The sequence below is a fragment of the Anthonomus grandis genome, chromosome 9 (assembly GCF_022605725.1).
Source record: "Anthonomus grandis grandis chromosome 9, icAntGran1.3, whole genome shotgun sequence".
Lineage (NCBI taxonomy): Eukaryota > Metazoa > Arthropoda > Insecta > Coleoptera > Curculionidae > Anthonomus > Anthonomus grandis.
Genome location: NC_065554.1, coordinates 10,123,902 through 10,147,795, shown reverse-complemented (window position 1 = coordinate 10,147,795; position 23,894 = coordinate 10,123,902). Strand labels below are relative to the sequence as shown.

The 23,894-nt window shown below is 32.0% G+C and overlaps 1 protein-coding gene across 4 annotated transcripts in view; it reads left to right on the top strand.

Annotated features, from left to right (window-relative positions):
- The window catches only part of LOC126740641 (titin-like), a 216,822-nt gene that overhangs the window by 37,347 nt on the left and 155,581 nt on the right, over window positions 1-23,894 (top strand). For all 4 annotated transcript variants that reach the window (XM_050446754.1, XM_050446751.1, XM_050446753.1 and 1 more), the window contains 4 exons: window positions 12,481-12,772; window positions 12,830-13,033; window positions 13,091-13,238; window positions 15,043-15,170. In XM_050446754.1, coding sequence (XP_050302711.1) covers window positions 12,481-12,772; window positions 12,830-13,033; window positions 13,091-13,238; window positions 15,043-15,170 — 772 coding nt within the window. The remainder of the gene's footprint in view (window positions 1-12,480; window positions 12,773-12,829; window positions 13,034-13,090; window positions 13,239-15,042; window positions 15,171-23,894) is intronic.

Genomic DNA, 23,894 nt, shown 5'->3' with positions numbered 1-23,894 from the left:
TTCCCAGGGGGGGGAGGTAAAGTTTCACTAGTGCCTAAAGAAGTCTAGTAATTTGACGTTAATTTGACATTTAATTTATAATTTGTCAACACATGTTTTGACTTTTTTTTACGTAAAGTCATTTAACTGCGTAAAGTAATTTGGTATTTTTGTTTTTTTTAAATGTTTTTTCAGTAGCAGAGAAAATTTTGTATGTTACACGTATGTAAAATCCCCTTCTTTTATTCATGGGAGTTGTCGCATGAGCCGTAGGAGAATTCTCAAAACAAGGATCATTTTACACACTTGTTACATAAATAACTATTCTAGTTAAACAAACAAAAAAAATATCGCGATTTTAAAAACTTTAAATCCTCGACCACCTGTCGTTCCACTTTTACAGGAAATGTTGCTTTATGTTTTCCTAGCCTTCTCTCTTCTGGCTTTAGCCCTACTTTCGTAATAATTTTTATAAATCCCCTTTATTATTTTTTATAAGTTATATAGCATTTAGCATAGAATCCTTACTCCAAGACTGCCTTTCGGTCTTTTAGATATAGTTCCGTGGTATAACCTTAAATCATACCTAATAAAAAAACGAGCATTTATATTCACAATGAATTCGCAAAATGGTATGTCATTTTGCAGCAACTTATGTTATTTTGCCTTACTCAGTCAAACATTAAATAAAAATTATTACAAAAAAAAGATGAACTAAACAATAATAAACATGGGCTTTTGTTACAGTCCTTCTACTTGATCTAAAAATATTGGCTTACCTCGTTATTTTGTTTTCCACGTTATACGCTTTCAAACAAACAAAAGAATAAACATTTCTGGTGTGAAAATAAAATTATGATTACGTGCTACTCATATAGTTGCTCAAGTAGAACTAAATTATAATACACAATACGACAATACGGAGGAGCATAACGTCATTTATTGAGGATTGCAGAGGCACCATCTAGCAAGTCGTTTCGGCAATACTTATATAATAATAATTCGGTTTTGCCCCATTACCCAAACCTTTCCCTTAATATACAATACAAATAGTCCAATTTGCATGTTAAAGTTCTTACTTTAACATGCAAAACATGTACTTACTATTTGATACACGTTTTTATTTTTTTTCTAATGTCAAAAAAATTACCGTGATGTTAACTCAATGTTAAATCAACATTGTTAAAATTTGTAATGTCTTCAATTATAGAACATCAAAATTCCTATATGACTTTTCAATTGTAACTTATTTTTGATTAAGATTACTGACATAGTAAATTTTTAAAAAGTCGTTATCCTTTTTTATTAACGTGTGTGAGTCTAACGTCCTATTGTCAACTGCCACCAATTGCCAGCAACCTATTTATTTATCTCGGACTGGTATAGAGATTTAAAAGCTTTATAAATCGATTTATATAATTATTTTTATATACACAAAATTTTATGTTAAAATCCTAGGAGCTTTAGAGGTCTTGGTTGGCTTCACCCATCGGACGATAGCTTCACAAATATTTTTGTTGGTTTGACTTTCGCCGAAGGCAAGCAAGTTTCACGGTTTGGAAATGGTTATTTATAATAATAGTTATTAATATCTTCTCTTGACAAATTTACCATTTACAAAAAAAGGATAATTTTCCACACTTGTTACAAAAATAATTATTTTACGCTCTAGTGCATAAAAAAATCTGATTGAAATTTATTTCACATTTTATTTATAATTTGTCAAAACTCAAAATTAACAGCGTCATAAAATTTAATTTAAATACATCATGGAAAAATGTACACACGATACCATACCAAACATCATTAAAATACATAGTTATTTGTACAGGGTGTTTTCAAGGTTGATTGATTTATTTTGAGCACCTTGTAGAACCCGTCAAAAGAAGTTATTATCCCAAAAATCACGTATATAAAAGTTGCAGTTTAATTAATAAGTCACATTAATGAAAATTTGTTATTAAGTTAAATGGTTAACGTTTTTACAAAAATTGTTCGAAATTGTCCCCATTTTTTCAATTAACACACAATCTTCCTCGGCAAATCTATGACTTTACAAGCTTCGAAAATAAAATCTCGGTATCTAAGAATTAAATCACAAGAATTTTCAATGCGCTTTTGAAGTTTTGGATTATTTACTGCTCCATCATGATACACCAACTCTTTCAAGTAGCACCACAGAACAAAATCAAGGCATTAGTCGTTAAATCTGGGGAGCGAGGATGCCAAGAAATAGGTCCTTTGCGCCCTATCCATTTATTTGACAACTCATTATTTAGATGTTCATAAAGTTCTCGTCTAAAATGTGGTGAAGCTCCATCATGTAGAAGCCATTATACTCTATCTTACATTTAGAGGAACATCTTCTAATAATGGTGGCAGATTTTGCAAAAGAAAATGTAAATAAATTTCACATTTAATGAACGTCTATGTTGAAAATTCAATCTTTTTACAGCATGCGGATTTTCTGCCCAAACATAATTGTTGTGGAAATTTTGCACTTCATCTGGTGTAAATGTGGCCTCATCTTTACTCCTGCCGAACTGTTCTTAAAGCCAGTGGCAAAATACAATTCTTCTAGGATAATCTTAAGGTTGTAACGCTAGTACCCATTGATAATGATACGGATGATACTGTTCTTGTTGTATTGTCTTTCACACTTTACTATCAGAAACTTCAACTTAAGCTGCTATGGCTTTTTAGGTGAAGTTTTTAAGACGTATAAAGGTTTTCTTAACTTAGGAAATGTTCCTTCATTTTCATTAAACCCTTTTGGCAACAAAATATAAACATCATCATTTATATCGCCATTTAAAAAGGCACTACAAATACCTAGTTGATGTACTTTAAACCTAAAATAATTGGTAATAGCTAAGAAAATTCTGACAGAAGGCAACTTTGCTAAGGGACTATAAATATCCGCATTATAAACATTAGGTTGCTGAAAACCTCTCGCTACTAATCTAGCCTTATATTTAATTATTCTACCTATTTCATCCCCTTCCTTTTAAAATACCCATTTGCACTCAATGATTGACTTTTTAACTTTCACCACACAACACCCATGCCTTATTCTTTTATGCACAAATCTCTTCCTCAATAGGCTGCTGCCACTTGTTTGCCTCAATACCTCCCATAGCCTCTTCATAATGCATAGGTTCATCATTATCATGAGTGGCTGCAATCAGCACTAATGTTAGTCAGCACTAACATCAGGTCTAAGTTCAATTCATAGTCATCATATCTGGGATTAGGTCGGACATTTCTTCTCAACTTGCAGGGAGGTTGCATCATTGCAAGGGAGTTTGCATCACTTAACATTTCACTTTCAACTTAAGATTTAACACTTTGGTCTCTGATATTTCTTCTGGTATTTTTTCTAGCAAGAAAAACACATCTATCTGAATTTGTACTTTATTTATTGCAGGAATATAGACGCAAAATCCTTTAACATTCTTCCCATATCCAAGAAAATATCCCTGTTGGTTGTTTAGATCCCATTTAAGCCTTTTTTCTTTAGGCACATAAACTGAAATTCTAGTTCCAAAAATGTTATAATTTTCCATTTTATATTGCTTTTTAGGCCATAGTTCAAAAGGAGTCTTAGATTTTTGAGGACTAGGACCTATTCTATTTAAAGTATATGAAACAGTGTTAATCTGCTTAAAAAAAGTTTGCCTAGATATTTACTACTGTTTATTAGAGTTCTGTCAGCTTCCACTACAGTGCGATTTTCCCGCTCAGCCCTACCATTTTGCTGGGGTGCATATACCACTGTGCGTTAATGACATATACCTTTGAACTGTAAAGGCTCTGAAACATGTTTGTTTACAACCTCCAGACTATTATCTGTCCTTAGAACTATCATTTTGGACCCTGTTTGCCTTTCTGCCATAGATATAAAATTTTTAATTACTTCTAGTATCTCAGACTTTTGTTTTAAAAAATATATTGTTCTAAAGGAAGAAAAATCATCCTTAAACAAAATGAAGTAACGAGCTCCCCCTAAAGAGGGAATGTCCATTGGTTCACATACATCAGCATGAACCAACTCAAGTGTTTCAGTGGCTCGGGACTCACTCTTACCAAAGGTAGACCTTTGTTGTTTACCTGCTAAACAATCTTTACTTGTAAATCCTTTGTTTACATCTATATACTTTATGTTCATTTTATATAGAAACACTTTGACATATGTGAGATTCTGATGAGCCAATTTATAATGCCAAACTTTTAAATTATCTACCCTTTTCACTTGCATGCAATTAGAAACTAAACTATCTGCTAAGTTACTTTCTTCAAGTAAACATATTTTAGCACAATAAACATCTTCTTTATCATGGGTAAAAAGGATAGTATACAACTTGTATTTTTCTTGAAGCCTGGGCTCTTTACTTTATTTGTCTGTCTAGAAACTGACATTTTCAATTATTTGAGAACAAAAAATATCCTTTATCAAAAGCAGACCCAGCAAAAGATAAATTCAATATTAGGTTTGGCACATACAAAACGTGTGATAGGGATGTTTTTATCAACTTTTCACCATTAAAGGCCCACAATTCTACTTCTACCCATTTCCAACTTGCACCATTCTAGGGGTTTTATTACATATATTTCTTTAAACAAGTCATGTGTTCACTTACCTCCGAGTCTAGAAACTAATCATTTAACTTGACACCATGTGAGTAGACCATAAATGCGTTTGAGCTACCATCTTCTTCACTGGTATTCTTGCTGGACTGACCATGACCATCATTATTCTTTTTAATTCAACATGCCTGGACTACATGCCCCGGCTTTCGATAATAGACACAGAAATATGTACCTGGATGCTTGTTCTTACTTTCCAATCGGCCATTATTACTTTTTATATGTCGAAAATAGCAATTTTAGCAATGTGACCCACCTTTGAACAGATATAGCACTTCAACTTAGTCTGATTTCCTATGCGATTCCTTTGATGCCCCATTTTAGCTGCTCATGCTGTTGTTGTTGCCAATTCCTAAAGTTTGAATATTCACAGGAACAGATTCCCAGGCAGATCGAAAATGTTTATATTAGATAGTCTCACCTGCAACCTTCAACTTTGTTTTTATTTCCTCAATTTTTAAGATTAACGTATTTACAGAAGAATCAAATTCTAGGATAAAAAAACTTTGCTGCCACAAATGGACACTTACTACAGATTCCTTATCATATACCGTTTGTAATTTTGCCCACATGTGCTTTGATGACTCACATGATAACAAATGTGTTAAAGAACCCTCTTCCATTCTTGTAACCATCAATTCCTGTGCTTTAGCATCATCCTTGAGCCACTTAGTAAGATTATCTCCTTCTAAAGTTGGTTTTATGGTGGCACTAGTAACAATCCCAAACAGACCTCGCCCTTTAGAATTATACTAGTTTAAAACTTCCAGATGAGCCAGTTATCCCCATTTAGTTTTAAGGCAGAATTTCTCTCGGGCATTTTTTCGGTTTTAAAGTTTTTGACGTGGTTTTTAAGCCGAAAGAAAATCATTGACCTTTGACCACTCCAAACACTTGCGGTCTGGGTTCATAATCTTTTATTATTTTAATATCCGTAGACTGCAGAAATAAAAGGGAATTTTGGACTTTCTTAAGTTTTTATATTTGAGACATTCTTGTAAAATATATGAACTTTATTATCTAACAGTACACAGACAGAACACAAATATAGAGAAATGCGTGTTGCCTAATGAACAGACAGAAATTCTGTTGACAGCTTTATTGACGTTGTTGACAAAGACGGGGGCAACCATCTTGGGTGGCGCGTGGCGGGAAATTTAAACCTGATCTATTGCACGATATTTAAATTTCAAATAATTTGCAGAATTACAAAAGTTGACGCGTTAACTGACGCGTGATGGGATATTTAAATAGAATTTTATTTTATTTTATTTTAAAATTAACAATGCGCTTATAAGTTTAGAAATACCCACATTTAATTAAAATCATTAATTTTAAATGTTGAGAAAAAAATAAAAATATTGCATCTGACATCCCTCATCACTTTAATCAAGAATTAACACATCAACTAAAATATTATTTAATTTAAATTTGTTTCTCAAGACATTGCTTATTTAGGACATTTAAGATATTTAGCTATAGATACTTACCAATAATTATAAATTAGCACGATAGGTATGGGAGCAAATATTAAATAAAAAAAAAACAAAACTAAATTGTCTTTTAAATATTTTATTTTAAGATGAATTAAAATAAATTTAACAAAGTGTTTTAAAATGCATAAAAATAGTTACAATATATGTAAGTATGGCATTAATAAGACTTTTTTTTTAGTACAAGCAAATAAAAACAAAATATGACTTTTGATTTTTGGTTAGTCACAATCGGGTAAAGATGTCACAAGTCAGTGGGGTTGTCTCCAGTAAGTATGGAACATGAAACATAAGAAGAACAGATTAAGGCAGTATATTGTGCATACAATATTATATTCTAATTGGTTTAAAATTAAATATCCTAATAAGTATTTCATCCAAATGATCCAAAATGCATGTCTTTATTATGAGTAAGTATTGATGATTACTAAGGTTCCACAGTAGTTATGATTACTAAGGTTCTAAATAATACTTTAAAGGATTTTATATTAGTCTATAATTTTACTTTAAGCAAATAACATGATTTTAATTATGGGTCAGTAAATAAAATAGGACTGTAAAAAGCATAGCATTTAATATCAAAATGTCTCAGGTAATTTAGCTTAGGTATTTTAAAAAATAAGATATCACATACTAAAAAGTTAGTATCATTAGCTAAAAAATTAAAAAATTAAGTTTTTCTGATTGTATCTCATGAGTATTAAATGAGGATATTCAAGATTTTTGTTTTTTTGAAGGCATTTTAGATTGTCAAAATTTTTTCTGTTTTCTAGAATGACCAACACTTAAAGATTGTCGTGGTTTTGAAGTTAATTTTATCCTTTAAATATTTATAAATTATTAAGCTAGTATTACCTTGAACAATTTGTTTTACAATGTGATGCTGGTCACAAAAAGGGAAGTCCTTAAAAAATGTTCATTAACCAACCAAAACTTTTTCTCTAAATTGACTAAATATCCACGGCTATCCATAAATGTGTATAACTTAAGGAGGGATTAAGTCGATTAGGGAAATCAGTTTTTCAATGGAAATTAAATTATGTCTGGGCAATTCCTAATATACAAACTAGTGCATAAAGGATATTTGCATGAACATCTTAATCTAGATGCTTGATATTTTCCCACTGAAGGTTCAAGAATTAAAACTATATTGTAAAAAAAAAGTTAAATTCAGAGAACAGTAACATAGATATGTCCAAAATAGGATTAAATCTATAATTATACCCTGCAAAATGATAATACATCCAAGATGCACCTAAACATTATTAGAAAACACTTAGGTATGTCATAATTGAAATTTACCTGTCTCCTACTCTATGTAGTTGCACAATGATTCGATATTGGCACGTTTGTAAAATAATTTATTAACCCAGGACTCAAAAAAACTACAAAAAGCTATAAAATTACCTAAAAACTGTAAAAGGGAAGAAAATCATGAGGCTAGGCTTGTTTCCCACCCAAAGAGAACTTAAAAAAGACAATCGTCAAATACGACAGTTAAAATGTCATTAACATCACTATTGTCATTTTTGATGTACGTCAAAAATTAGTCAATCAGAATCAATCGGCCATCTTAGGTGGCAGACTATTCTGCCCTGCCACACTCAACCTTCATACCGGTGAGTACACAATATAAAACTGACTTTTTACACACACGATAAGAGTCAGCATTGACATTCTTACATCAATCACTGTCAATGAACGTTGCTACTAAATTGCCATTGAACATATAGGTGGCGCTACGCATACAAACAGATACAAGTAGTGACGTTTAGTTGCTGACAGTAACTAACGTCTTAAGAATTCTTGAAGGCTGCAGTATCTCCGATACATCAAAGTAAGGTTTAGTTGTACTAAGCCCAGGACGAAATTGTGATTGAGTGACGGACAGTGCGTCTAAAAAAAATAATATTTTTAACAAATGAAGATATTTGCCCATACAGCACTTTCTCTTACTTAGAACGCACAGAAAACTCACAGTTTGTAATCTCAGATGAAACAGCTAATTAAAGTCTTTGCCAATCCTATTAGTTGTGGATTTCTTCCGTTAAGTGAGTTATTAGTCATTGGGTTAATGAGAAAATACTTTGAATAATGTTAATGATTAGCAAAAGTGGGATATTTAGCTTTATAAATATATGTAAAGTAAGACTCGGTATTTAAGCAGACAAAACAATTTAATAACACTACTGATTTAATAGCAAACTCGCACTCGGTGCTAAATCTAGAGAGTAGCATGGATGAATTTCTTATTAAAATTTGTCCAGTAAAGTTTTTAGTTTTTGAGAATGAGATTAAGTATAATCATTAAAAACAAGACTTTTTTTCAATGTTTCAATAGGCCTATTCATTTGAGAACATTTTGGATATATATTATATTAACAATATCAATCAACAATAATCATACCAGTACAGGGCTCATGAAAATCGAACAACAGTTTTTTTTCTTCTCTGTTTATTACCTTCCCTGCGGAGTACAGAATTTTCTTCTGGTTTCTTTCAAACCGATCCTTTAAACCCATAAATATGCAGTAACCCACAGTAAATCTGATTACCTTTAAGCCGTTTTGCAGCTAAAAATGGATGTGTAAAACCTATTCACTTGGAAGTTACACAACTAAACACACTTTACACAGGTAGCTCCTTGATTGCCGAATTCGTACTACTAATTTTCGCTATCAATAAATATCAAGAGCTGGTAAACAATGAAACAATCAGTTAGGTCTACCGATTTTAAGGTTAAGGAAAGGTGTGAGTCTGCCAGGAGTAGAGAAACCACTCGACTTTTTGAATACCACAAATTTAACAATAATAAAATTCTAACTGTTTAAGAAAATGTAACTGTTCAAATATATGTATGTGCTCAAAATAAATGAAGACAGTAATATCGCAAGTAAACATTGAAATTTTTATTGATGGTTAGATTCTTGCCAAACCTTTTTTAAATTTATTTGTTTTTTAGTATCTGTAAGTGTGGGTCAATCATAAATACTATAAAACCTTAAAGTTTTTATTATTATACATTTAAAAAAAAATAAATAAATGATGTGTCAAAAATGTTGAATAAAAATGTATATAGCAAGAAATAACTATTTAAAGCACATTAGATTACCTTCAAAATTTAACCTAATATAAAGGACATAATCTAAAGACATACCCAGTAGTTGAATATTGTGTTTAATCAACCCCAATTTAATTTAATATTTTAGGTAAATGTTATTCTTGATGTAAATTATTGAACGAGTAAAAAAAAATAAGCAAGCATTAGGTTAACATTTTGTTAATTGACTTGTAACTATTCACCACAATTAAAAGTTTATTATTTCTATTCTAAATATGCAGTGAAATTGTTAAGTTATTCATCCTTAGAACATTGAAAGGCTAGAATTAGCATTGCCGTGAAACTTTGGGCATTTTATTTGCTTACAACATCCCAGGTAGCAAAATGACGACTTGAACCACTTGAACTTGACGTCGTTTTTCGTACTTTTTTGTCTATATGACGAGTCAGTTTGACGTCCTTACGAACTTAAAGTGATGTATATAAGTCACATTTTAAGAGACGTCGCTAAGAGTCCTCAATAAAGACTAATCGACGTCGATGAGACGTACTAAATAAAGTCTAAAATACGTCTTAAGCGGAATTGAGAAAGACGCCTAGAAGACGTCCAATATTTATACAGGACGACGTTTAAAGACTAATTTAGAGGACTTGAATATTAAAAAAATTCTTACTTAAATTCCAAATATATATTTATTTATTTATTTGTAAGTATACCAAAATAAAACAAACATTCTTTAGTTAATTTTCTTGACGAAACAATTAGTACAAAAATACTTTACTTTTAATCTTTATATATTTCGGGCGGATATTACCTCCTGAGTAGTAAATATCACATCTTTTTATAAGCAATGTAGTTTTTTACATATACTTATATAAAAAATCATATGAAACATAAATTTAACAAGGCATACTAATAAAAATTAATGGTTTTATTTCTTAATTTAAAATTCGATACTGTCAAAAATCTAATTAAATTAAATGAAATAACAAAACGTGAGAAGGATGATTTCCTTTAACAAATGGAGCTTATGAAAACTGCTGCTGGAAAAAGACATAAGAAGTAAATTAGTTTTATTGCACAATTTGGCTCATGTAAAAATTGGAAAAAAAAACACAGATACTATAACATAAAAATTTGTCACTTATTTTGACAGACACAAAACAATATAACTGCTCCCCATATATTTTTTTAAATAAAATATGAAAGATACTCTATAAGGAAGTCAATATTTAAAGTTAAATAAATGTAGATATAACGTATATTAGAGAAAAAGGTAAAAACATGGCAACGCCACTCGATCGCATTGTTGATTCCAGCGACATAGGGTATCTTTACCAGTGATGTCGTCAAAAAATATTTATATGATAAATAATGGATAATTAATACTGGATTATACTTTAACTATAAACAATATTACCGTTTATCAATTTCCTAATGCGCTTTTTTAACGTGCTTCATTAAAGTAAAGTATACCTACCTAATAAAAAACATTTTTATGGAAATTAAATATTTTATAATTACTATAGATTTTTTTAATAGTTCATGTTTAAGGACAACAAAAAAACATAAAATCAGTCCTGTTTATAAAACCATGTAGAAAATTCGAATTTTCTATTGTTTATAGCCTAATAATACATAAGTATTTTAAAAAAATATTTGAATTTAAAAAAATAAAGATTTTTCTATTTCCTAGATACACTTTACATTTAAGTTTTTATTTAGGTTTATTTTTATGATCCTCTACTAAGTAATAAAAGTTCCCCGGTTAAGAAACCAGCGGCTCTCAAACAATTTTTTAATTTATATTTTTATAAGATTTTCTCTTAAAATAATAAAAAAAAGACCTAAATAGGCTAAAAAAACTATAATATATTAAATATAAATATTATATTATATAAAAACGTTAAAAAATATAAACAGAGGAGCAAAAATATAAGCATTAAAAAATTATAACATTAAACGAAGTTTAGTCTGATTTTGAAGATATGTCAGTATCGGAATAATTAGAGTTATTACTATAATATTATTATTAATATTAGAGTTATTACTATAATTTTTTTTTTTACTTGAATAGTCGTCTGGACGTATAATTAGGAGTCGTATCTCGTCTGTCACTTGCTCGGTTTGACAGTTTTCAGATATAATTTTTTCTGTGTGATTCATAGATTTTCTCCATGATTCTTCCTTAATTTGATGTATGGATTCTTTTTATAAATTAACGACACTGGCTTCATCGGTTGTCTTGGAAGCGTGCTTATCATAATAATTTTTTGTGTCCCAAATCAACTCAATTAGATTATATTGGCAGTGGTAAGGCGGTAATCGCAGGACTTCATGCCCATATTTATGAGCCATCTCATCGATCACGTACTTCTTATTATACCTTTACGTTTTACATCTCTGCAGCAAATCAGTCTTTAAAAATATTCTTCCAACTGCTAGTGGGAAATTTCTCTTCTACTCTGGAATGGTATGAGGCGTTGTCCAAGACATATATAGTAGAAGGATTTTCCAACCGTTTGAGGAGTTTTTCTTCAAACCAATGTTCAAAAATATCGGCATCCATATTTCAGTGGTAGTCATCTGTTTTTTCGTCGAAGAGAAAATCAAACTAGCATCGGAGATAAAGCCCTCATCATTTCATGCATATAGCAATTTGCAATGTACCTTTTTCCACAACTAGAACTGCTGCTGGGATAGCATTGCGTGCTACCATCTTGCCATGATGATTTTGATGAGTTCCCCTTAGCAAAAATCCGAGTTTCGTCTAGAAACACAAATTGTTTGGGATCTTCCGAGTTTTATTTTTTTTAGATATTTTCTCAGAAAATGCCATCTTTTTGTCATTACATGTGAAAGTTCACACAGTACTGTCCGATTATTCGTCTTTTTGTAACGAAATCCCAAATTATTTAGAACTTTTGCCAAACTAGATAAACTAATGTCGCAAAGTTCTTTGTCCTTTATTATTTGTAGTACGACAGCCATCATCATGTGTTGTTTAATTTTATACATGTTATAAAATAATGGTTCTAATTTCGCTCTTCATTGTTTGGGGTAGGTCCAGACTTTTTGGATGCCGATGGATTATTTTAAAAATTTAATGTTCTTTTGAAAATCTCTGAAAACTTAACAATACAGAATCAGTGAATATGTTTGTAAGCAAAACACCCCCTTGTCCCTGAAAACAAGTTAAACTCATACAAAGTTGTTTACTAATTCTAGTTTTTAAATCTTCTAAGTATTCATCCAATATCATTGCACATTTTCCGTAATAAATAATATTTTTATTTAAGGTTCTTCACAGCCTCAGCCAGTTTTTCTGTCAATCCTGACCAACCACTAGACGACTTTCAAAAGCTTTGCCAAAACTCCGTTCAAAATAATGAAATCTCTATAGAAGCCATCTCAGAAAAACTCTTAGAGGTGACGCAACTATCGGAGGAATTGGATCAAGCGTTAAGGAGTGCACAACAAGACTACCTAGTATTTTCCACAGCATCTACATCCTCTACTGAAGATACAATTATTGACGGCAGTACTTTTTTAAAAGAAGATTCCAGTATGGATAGAAGTCAACAATCTGAGGTAAGTGCCTACAAATTTATGTTAGCTTGTATATTAATATTTACATGATTATTGTAGAAGTCAGATGAAGAATTTCTAACTGCATCAGATACAACTCTTCAACATTCACGTTCGTCATCTTACAATACTGCTTCTGAGAATGAGCACAGCTTTCATTCATGGTGGAAACAAGAAGGGGAGTTAAAAGCAGATATTGCTAAAGAGAAAATGGTGTTAGCAGTAGGATGTCCCCCTGAGGGTCAACTACCGCCTCCACAAGAGGTATAATTTTTGACAATCCTTTTCCACTTCCAAGTTTACTAATTATTTAATGTATAGGTGCTTAAATCATCTCCAGAAGTTCCACCTGGGAAGATTGCGAGAGAAGTTATTGAGACGACTCATATAAAGGTTCAACAGCAACATAATTTTGGAGTTAAATCATTTGTGCTCTCTTCGGAGATTGTAAAAGATGTCGGCGCTACGGGTAAGCTTTTTTATTTATTTTTGGAAACAATTTAAATATATAACAACAATAACCTTATATATCATTTCATCATGAAATTTCTTAGTTTTTCAACTTAGATATTGAGTAGGAGGCTGTAAGACTAATAAGATTCTACTCACCTATAATATACATTGGGCTATAATATGCATATGACCATACCCAATTAGCAATTTTTCGACGCGACAACATTGCAAATTGCAACGCAACGTTGCATTGTTACGTTGTCTTAACTGTAGAGACAACCCCGTTTTACATTAATTTGAAAGAGATTTTTTTGGTTGTGTCAACGTTACGCAGTAACTACCCGTTAATTTTCGTTAATAGTTTTGCAACGTTTTTAGAGTTACTGATTTTTGGAAGGATAAACGCCACAATGACAGAGAAAATTAATTACTTTTTTAACAATAAACTAATGGATAACTCTAGTAGGCAGCTACTCCAAAAATACAACCTTTTTAATCCATCTTTTGAACAGTCCTTTTTAATATTTGTTTTGTATGTAGTTTAATATAGTGAATTATACAGGTAAAATATCTGTTGTGAAAGATTTACAAGTACTCAATTTATAAACGAAACAAGAAAAGATGTTATTTTAACCCTGAATTTATAGCGGATTTCGAAAAAAAAATCAGTAATTTTTTTTATTGGTTACATAAGAAATTCGCTGTCGCTGTCCCTGGTTGACTTAAAGCAAGAAGAAGAACGGGTGAACCTTACCTAAAATTTTCATATTTCAATTATTTTTTGCAGTTTGTTGCGCGTATGCAGCACGTTTTTTTAAAACTTTAATAAACAAAAAACTTAATTTTTACAAAAAAATTCATAAGCTCTTCGAAAAAAATAAACTTAGAATGTAATGTTAACATTACATTACACGTCTGCGCGTTGTTTTAAGTATAAATTACTACTGCTACCATCTATAGTAAAAAAATACGTTGTAAAAATAGCAGAGTTTTACAACAGTTGCGATACAGGTGCAGTACGTCGAAGTTTGGTCGAAAATAAACGTCATTGCAAAACCAACTAAATTTTGCACTGAAAACAACGTTGCAACTAGTAAAAATAAAAGTAATCCCAATTTAAGTGACTGCAAATTGTTACTTGGGTATCATGTTCAGATTAAGAAAATATCAAGTATTTAGTGCCATAAACAATCTCTTAATAAGATTTTGTAATCAGTCACAGACAATGACATTCTTTGACAAATCTGCATCAATTTGGTGCTCCAGCATTCCAGCACACAATCAACCAATCAACGACGCTGTGTTGGCAAGAGTTTTTGCGTAAATTGTACCTTGTATGTATGCAATCACAGATCTTTTCTCAAACTTGGTGGCAGAGTATCTGTTAATGTTCAATTCTTGTCGAATATGTCGGCCACACTTTCTCTCACTGCGACTATATCTTGGAAGAAATCAAGCAGCAAACTGTGGACTTTTTTGGTGCTATAATGCGACCTGAAATTGTAAGAAATTTGCAAACTTCTCCATTTTGGTATTGATCTTTCAAAATAATTAAACGTTTTTGATTTGAATACTGCTCCATGACTTCATCATGACTTATTCGCGTAGTCTGTATATGTCAGCTATCAACAAGTAAACACCGTACACTTCCACAAACAAAATTTAGATTTGGTGCTGTGGTCAAACCCTTTAGACGACAGGAATTCAAACTTTCCTAAGCATGCAAATACAATGCAATTTTTATTTATTATTTTGTGAATCATCTTTATGGTTTTAGCTTAGCCTAATATGTAGACTAAGTGTTCTTTTTTTAATTTTAGGCGAAACAAGTTCCCAACCATCACTGATAAAGCATCAAACAGACACTGAAACCAAAATTTATATGCAGTCGGATGAAGCTGGTGGCTCCTCACAAATACCTGAAGATCTTCTGGATAAAATGAAGCAGGTAGGTGTGTTTGATCAAGAAGCTGCTTGGAGCCATTACACAAGTTATAGGAACGCAACTAGTCAAACTATAAAGAAATTTATGCTCAGCTAAACTATTAGGATTAATTATCTATTTGAAGAAAAATATTTTTTCTTCTTTAGGGCTTCTTTAAAACCTAGATTTTTTCTTGCCTTCTTTTGACTCTCGAACTTATCAACTTTTTTTAAGCTATTATTTATTCTATGTTTTAATATATAACGGTTGTTTAGTTTTAATGCATTTTGTGCCAATTAGTAATGCTAAAGTTTTTTGTTGACTTTTTTTTTGAGTTTTTTTAATTATGTTCCATGTAGATTTTTAGTGTTTATATTTATTATATAGTTTATTTTATCTGTAAGTGTATGAAAATATAACAACAATAACTGTTTTTGCATGTGTATTTTTTTGCAAAGCTAACCAAGAAATAACATTCTGATTTACATTTTATAACTTAGCAAGCTCGACTAAAGTTTCAACATACAAAAATATTATTTAAAAAAACAACAAATATATTCGTATTATTTTATTACTGTTATTAGATAGATTTTGTCGCAAAACTGTAATTTTAAAAGTGATAAACAGGCTATATATATAAAAGAAATGTGGTTTGTGAATTGATTGGTTAAGTGACAAAATAAAACTATTTGTTTCTTTAAGTCGTTTAGCATTGTTGGTAAAATTCTGTGTATACATTACATATTTTTTTTTGATTATATTATTTCAAACCTGAACCAAAAAGAACAATAAATTAAATATAATTTTAGATTAGCGAGAAACAATGAGTTTTTCAGTGATTTGCTGACATGCTCTAGATTTGCTAGATGATAACTACTTAGAGTCTATTATTTTAGGGCTAGAATTCAAAATTGAAAAGAAAGGTAAAAATAGTTAAACATAATACCAAAAAAATATTTTGTTTATTTTCAATGTTTAATTAAAACCTTTTTATAAAAAACAATCACCAATTATATTAGATTTAAAGATAACCGTTTCAATTACTTAAAACCATCACAATAGATGCAACCTAATATATATTTATAAGACACAGGGTGTGGAAAAACGTATTTTGTAATTAACTTAAATACCCTGCAGCCGACTTTTCGCAGGAGTATGAAAACCTAAAAATCACAAAAATTTCGTTGATTTTTACTATTGTCAGTATTGTGACTTCTCACTAATTAATGCTTAAGTGGACGAAATGATATTTCTCAAAGGTAAACGTTTTTTTTTTTAACTTTAATAGTACATTAGTCTTATATATTATAATATTCTAAAATTTTTTTAGCGATATTCTCAAAAGTGCGATTTTCTACTGTTCTGTAGTATTTGGCTTTAAGTGTCACCTCTTTCAATAAACGTGCTAGCGAGTTGACTGGGTTGCACAGAAATAGAACCATTGCTTTCTGGCAAAAAGGACTATCTCTGCCCCAGATAACCAATATCTGAATAATATTCAAAGCATGGTTAACAGGACGACTAAGCGTAATGAGGGACTGGTGTAGTGAAGTGATCTGAGAAGTTTGGTATATTGCCTAATTAGGTCACAGAAATTGATCAGTGTAAAAGTACAAGGGCTACCAATCGTTGGAAGTTGTCGACGATTTTTCGCATCAGGATTGAAGTTTAAGAGTACTTGTGTCAAGTGCTCATCACCAAACTGCTCGTCTGGTGTGTGCTTTAATTGATCAAAACTGTCATTTAGCAAAATGGAAAAATATGTTATTCGCAGATGAGTTCGTGATTGCCACTTAAAAGTTTTGATCGTTTGGACGTTAGAATAGACCCAAAACAGCTACTCAAGTTGCTCCTTTGCCATGTATGACTATGATGTTTTGAGGAGGAATGACTCTAATGATTTACATACCCGGTATGATGACAGATGCAGATTACCTCGAAAACTCCAAGTCTTACATTTATATGTTTGTGTAATAGTGAGTTTGTGTAATAGTGTAATTATTTTTATAGATGATAATGCCATGCCACCTCATACGATAAATTGTAATGTAAAGAAATCCTAAAAAATTTCAAACTTCATTAAAACAATGTTTTTATCACTCACTAAACTAATGAGCAAAATTGATCTTCAAAATAAGCATTAACCAAGTTTTTAATAGAAATTATCCAATAAATTTTCAAAAACTTATTGTAGCTGTTACCCATAGATATCCCAAAAAACAGTCGATAATCTAACGATGTTCGTAACGCCGCGGATGCCGACTATTATTTGTTATTCCGGAATGATGCAAGTAGGCACACCGCACGACATCTGTGGAGACGCGTGGAAGGTTAACGAAATTGCCGGAATCATGGTCTACCGAGTATAGTATAAGGAACCCGTAGCCGACCGATAGTTCTAGCCTGGACACTTATCCCCGCTTCCATCGAGACCTCACAACAGAAGCCGAAATCATGCGAGGCGACGACCGCATCGCGATGGCAAAAATTCCGCGCTGGGGCACGTATTTTGCGTTGATTCGAAATAATATTTTACTGCAGTTATTATTGTAGTTTATAGTAAGATTATGCATTTAAAATTTTTAACTACCAAACTATTTTGATACTCGCTTCGAGTTTTAAAAAGAATAAAAATTCGGTATTTAAATTAGGTGGGTAAATTAACAATTTTATTTTTAACTTACATTTTTCAATCTAAATTATATTTAGAATAATGCCTACCTCTTGCTGCATTCCTGTTTAAGCTCAGAAAAAATTAAAATGGATTTTAAATTTTTTTTTTTTGGTTTTTTTTGATTATCTTCGGAATCATTCAAATTTTCGATTTTTTAAATAAGCAAACAAACAAAACAAAAATTTGGCGTAGGTACCTACCTAATTTTGTTTTCGGCATTAACATTTTTACGAAAAAGTAATACAGCAATGCAAAAACTTTTCCATAGCAACCAAGATAACCCACAAATGTCAAAAATAGGTTTTTGAAAATTTGTTTTTTTTTCAATTATCTTCAAAACCACATAAAATATAATATATATTTTTTTATATGGCATATTCTTTTACAAGTAAATAATGTGCAACTTTGGGGTAAATTATCCATTTTCGTATTTTGAGGGTAGACGAATTTGAAACACCGTTTATGTATATTTTTCCAATAAAATAAATAATAAAAAATATTTAAAACATTTATCATATACCTAAAAATACGTAATAATAAAAAAATATATTATCTTGTAAAATGTAAAATATTAGGTCCCGCGGTATCTCCACTTAGTGGTTCCACTGTACGGCGTACGCCACCAAATCTCGGCTTCAACTTTGACGCCACGAAACCAGTGTCACGGCTAGAACTCTCGATCGGCTACGAGGAACCGCGCCGCCATGGGGAGGCCAGTTGACGCTCAGTTCAAAATATGGGCGCGATATTTAAATCCGACATAAATACGGTGGAAATAAATATTTCTGTAGGCTTTTTTTTATCGTTGTCTAGGGTCTGATAATTGGGGTTGGATTTCAAAGAGGCACTCAGAATACTGTTAAATATTATTTAATTTAAATGTAAAATAAATTAATAAACCGACATGAGAAAAGAGAAACGTTTGACAACCTTTGGATTTACACCTCCACGACAAACAACCTTAATCTTACAGCTACAACAGGTAACACACGAAAGTACATTATTTAATCCACGTCTTAAATATTACTAACTAAGGTCGCATCTCAGCCTAAACTAAACGTAATTATAACATTAAACCACAAACGTCTGCGGGCAGACCCCGAGTATCGATTTCAATGAATCGCGCACGTGCATGTGCCCAGAAACGAATTTGTCAATTTGTATTCTTATCGACGATACGGTTGAACGTTAAACGCTTGTTTTCGTGGTTTCGTCTAGTTTTGAGTGAGGTTGGGTTGGGTTGGAAATTAAATAAAATCTAAAAAATTATCTTTGGTTGGTCTGGTAAGAAAAAAAAATTACTTTTTCTTTTGTTTCTCCTTTGTAAAGTTGTTACTTATCTTTTTAGTTAAGCACAAGGTGGATTTAGACAATTCAGTGAGAGATTTAAAGTGGACTGTATGTGTGTGATTAAAAGTAAATGTGGAAAGGTCGAAAAACCAGCCTTTAAAGATCCTTACCTTAATGTGTCTGTATCCAGCTTCAGCAGGCCTGCTCTGGACTTATTGGGTCTTCCAATTCGGGTTGAATCACTAAGAGTGGTTGCGGGTTTGATAAGTAAATCACGATCTGTGATGCGGTAAGATTAAGACAACAGTTGTGGAAATAAACGTATAGATCACGACACTGGAATCAATGCGCGATGATAAAAGTGCTAATAAGGAAGTCGTCTTCTCTCTGGTCTCCGTTCAGCACAAACCAAAGGAATTTAGAAATTTAAAGGCTATTCTACACGCGCAGATTTGTTGTTGTTAAGACTATAAAAATATTAATTAAATTGGTTATAATAAAAGGAGAAATTTAAATGAAATGGTAGTTTTAATTTGGAGAGTAAAACAAAGAAATATTATAAAAAGAAGAAATTTATACTATTTGGACGTTCACAAACTAAATGTGGACGGACCAATCTTACTGCTTCTAAAAAATTTATTTTTCTTTTTTTTTTTAATTTTTTAGAAGCCGTGAGATAATTTTTTACTTAGCGTAATACCCAAATATATATTTTTAAACTTTATAGATAACGTATAAGGCCCCTTATAATAAACTAAATAAACAGGTCGAAGTTGGAACAACTTCGACGTGCGCCATTCCTTGAAATCGATACTCGGGGTCTGCCCGCAGACGTTTGTCGAAGTTGTCATTAAACCCCTTCTGAGTTTGTTATATTACTCGTCGTTTAATACGCGATAAACCGTTTTTTATCCGTATTTCTCTAAGTAGGCACGTCTTGCCAAAAATTATTATTATTTGCCTCTTTCGCCGTCTGCTACTTGAAGGCCCACACCACAGAACACAAATATATAGAGAAGTGGTGGTTGCATATAAACTGATCGAAATTCTTCTGACAAATCTGCTAGCGTCCTCTCGCTTGGCAACGGAAACTATTGCAACGACAGTTTGACGTAACTAATTGGACCAATCAAATTGGTAGAAAGGCCTGGACAAATTAAGGCGAGAAAATTCAAATTTCAGTTAATAAGAAATCTCAGGTTATTATCTATTTGCAATATCCAAAGCAAACACCTAATCATAAAGGTTACTTTTTAAAAGAAAAGAAAAATTAACATTTTATAAAGAAAAAAGAACGTTTTATAAAGTATATAGTTCAACTAGAAGACAATTAAGATAATCTTTTCGGATAATACTTAAGACTAATGACATAAGTACTAACATCCATGCACTAAACCTACACAAGTTAAAAGAATACATAATCTATATTACTAAGATTTAAAAACAAAACATGCCAGACCCAGACATAAAGAGCAAAAAAATACATAAGTAAAATATAACTACACCTAAATTATTTTTTTTATAAAAAATTATAATAATCTTCTTTCTAAAAAAAAAATCTAAATTTCACTGCTGAACGAATTCTTTGTTTAACATATATTTCTTTCTGTTTCTTAAAGAAAAATTAAACATATTCTAAAAACTAATTAAATATATATATATATACTATAACAGAGTATTATCTAAAAAAAACAATCTATCTGCAATACCAAATAAACTCTTGAATGAAAATTAAAACAACTTATAGTATGGCATATATCACATACATAGTATATATTTGGTCTCCGACAATACTAACAACATAACTTGGAACTATAATAGTGAATAATAACTTTTTAGGGAAAACATTTATTCGTTTAAAATAGCATGAAGCATCCTTAAAACAATCCCAACCCACGCTTCCAGCATACATTGAAATCAAAAACAAACTCAAATGATGTTCAGTGATCAGTCAATGACAACGTCATTTTTGCCAGCTCCTGTCAATTTTGCCAAGCAAGATGGCCGACATACGATTCCGATTTTCACCATACAAGCTTCATACATGTGGCCCACACAATTAACCCAACTCGACTAACTTGACTCAACTGCTACCATCGCACCTTCGTGCACGTTTTGTTGCATAACGATGTTAACAGGGTTATCATATCTGGCGAATCACATTGTTCAATTCCCACGCCTTCAACGAAATCTCGCGCTTCGCGCAACACTTGGTTGTTTCTTGGGATTCGGGCGGTAAACCAGTGATTCTCAAACAAATTTAAATAAAAGTAAGTTTCTTAGGTAAAGTAAGTTAAAAATTAAAACTAATCCTACATTTCTAATAGTTGTAGGCCATCGTGCTTTGTAGCGTAACCAATCAAGTATTTTAATTCATACCTTAATAAACGTTAAAAACGCTATATTGGTATTAGGTATGAGGTGTGATTTGAACACCAGTCAACTGAACGTTGGTGCAAATAAATAATAGTGAAATAAAATAAATCGGACTAAAGTTTTTAAAAATGCCAAGCTTGGTGGATTTAAAAAATCCTGAGCTAAAAAGGGAGCTGGAAAACATGACGAAAAATAAAGCAGATTTGCGGTACCGACTTGGTAACACATGACTTAAGGAAGGTGATGACCCAGACAACTTTGTTTTTGCTGGTGCAAGCGATCAAACGTTGCAAAGTCTGAAAGTGAACTTTAAAAAAAATTCTGCTAAAAAAAAGATGGAAGAAGGTTTAAAAACGAATTATTAGAAAATTCTATCAACCTGAAAGTAAAGCTGCTAAAAAATTCCGCCAACCTGGACGCTAAATTGTAGAAAAAATTGTAAAACTGGAAAACTGTGCCATACTAAGAGAGACTTATGCTAGGATGGAAAGAATATTTTGGAAAACAATGCCAAACTAAGAAAGATATTAAAAGGACAAATTCTGGAAAAAATCTTCGTCACTGAAAAAGCGGATTCTCCCAATAGTAGTGGCCTCAATTTGATGGTACTACATCATGGAATATTTATTAGCTCCTGTTCAAAACAGCTGCAAAAGAACACGGTTGGTCATCTAGGGAGAAGACGACTGCTCTTTCGTTGGACTTGAGAGGAGACGCTGCTGCCATCCTGTAGAGAATGACCCACGGACAGAAAAATCAAACTTGGAACATGTATACCACATAAAGGTAAAAAATCGAAACCAAAACTCAGGCCAACAAGAATTTGAAGCCGATATTACACATTTGGTTTGACTGGCATATCCAGATGTCAAGAGTATCCAGAGTTTAAGCATTCCTGGATGTACTCCGTGATGGTGAAATGAGGCAGAACTTAGCACATTCACCGAAGCTAGTAGATGGTGATTAAGGGTCAGGCTTGTGTCCGGCAAGTGATTCCAGGAGAGGACCACTTTAAAGAATCAGTTAAGCGGATCATTAATCAAAGGCGGATGTAGCCGCCAGGATTGAAAGTTGAAGTGTTGGAAATGTGGCAAGGCAGATCACATAAAAAGACATTGCCCAGAAGGCGCTAGTTCCAACTTCGCCAATCCGGAAAACTAAAGCAGATCGATGCGAAGGGGCGATCTCCAGCCTCTATTCAGCAAGCCTCAGTAAATACCACCTTGCTGCAGCGTCATCCCAACAGTGTTTTTGCGAAGCGTGTGTGGAGGGAACCTTCCGCACTGTACTGCTGGATACAGGTGCCACAAAGACCCGACGTAGTAAAATCTTTAGCTTAGGTTCAGCAATTAGTGTCGACGAACAGCGATGGGAGTTCGAGTGAAGCCCATGGTGCTTCATAGGAAGAGCCACATTTAAACTTTCTGTGAGGATGAGATGATCATTGGGACGGACATAATGGACACCAAGGGCTTCGAGTTAAATTTTAAGCAAGGATGATAGACGATGAGGAAGTTGTCTTGCATCGTAACCGGGATTAAAGTATTCGAGCCCTACTTCCAGAGAAAGCTTTAATATCAGAACGAAGCGAGATCATTTTTGAGGGCTGCAGTAATAGCAAAACCACGGATGGTAAAATAGTAATCTTCAAACCTGCAATGCATGACAAGGCTATTGCTAGAGGGCTACCAGTAGAAAAAACTCTTGTACCTGCTGGAATGAGTATTCCTGTGAGGGTAATGAATGTCATTATCCTGTGTTATTAAAGAAGGGCACAGAATCAGGACTGCTTACTTTTTAAGAACTATCATCGTTGCTAAAACTTGGCAAAATGGGGATCTCATAAGAGACCAAGAGGAAGATCCCAATATCCAGATTGACCTAACCTAGATAAAGGAAAGGAAGAAGCCAACTTGGGAAGAAGTTGATAAATATTTTCCCAAAAATTTAATTATTGGCTGCAGTAGAAGCTGAAACCTTTGTTATTATTATCCTGTGAACACATAATTAATTTCGATAGAATTAAATATTAAACGAAAAATAACATTTTAATGTCGTGCTTGAGTGCTATGTAGGCACAGGTTATTTTTATATTATTAGTTTTAATAGCTTATTAAAGAATAATATTTAATTCAAATGCACTATTTTCACATAAAATAGATAAATACTTTTTTAGGATCATTAACGTAACAGAAACTTTTAATTAACTAATTAAATAAAACACAATTTTGAAAGACACGAAACGAATGCTTTTGCTGAGAGGTCTTAACTCTGCAGATAATAATTATAATATTAAAAATATATGAAAAGATCAAACGTTTAACCTTAGAAGTTCGTATAAACCTAAAAGCCGGCTTAAAGTTTTTATATAAAGATTTTGAATTTTTTTAATAGGTAGATGCATGAGA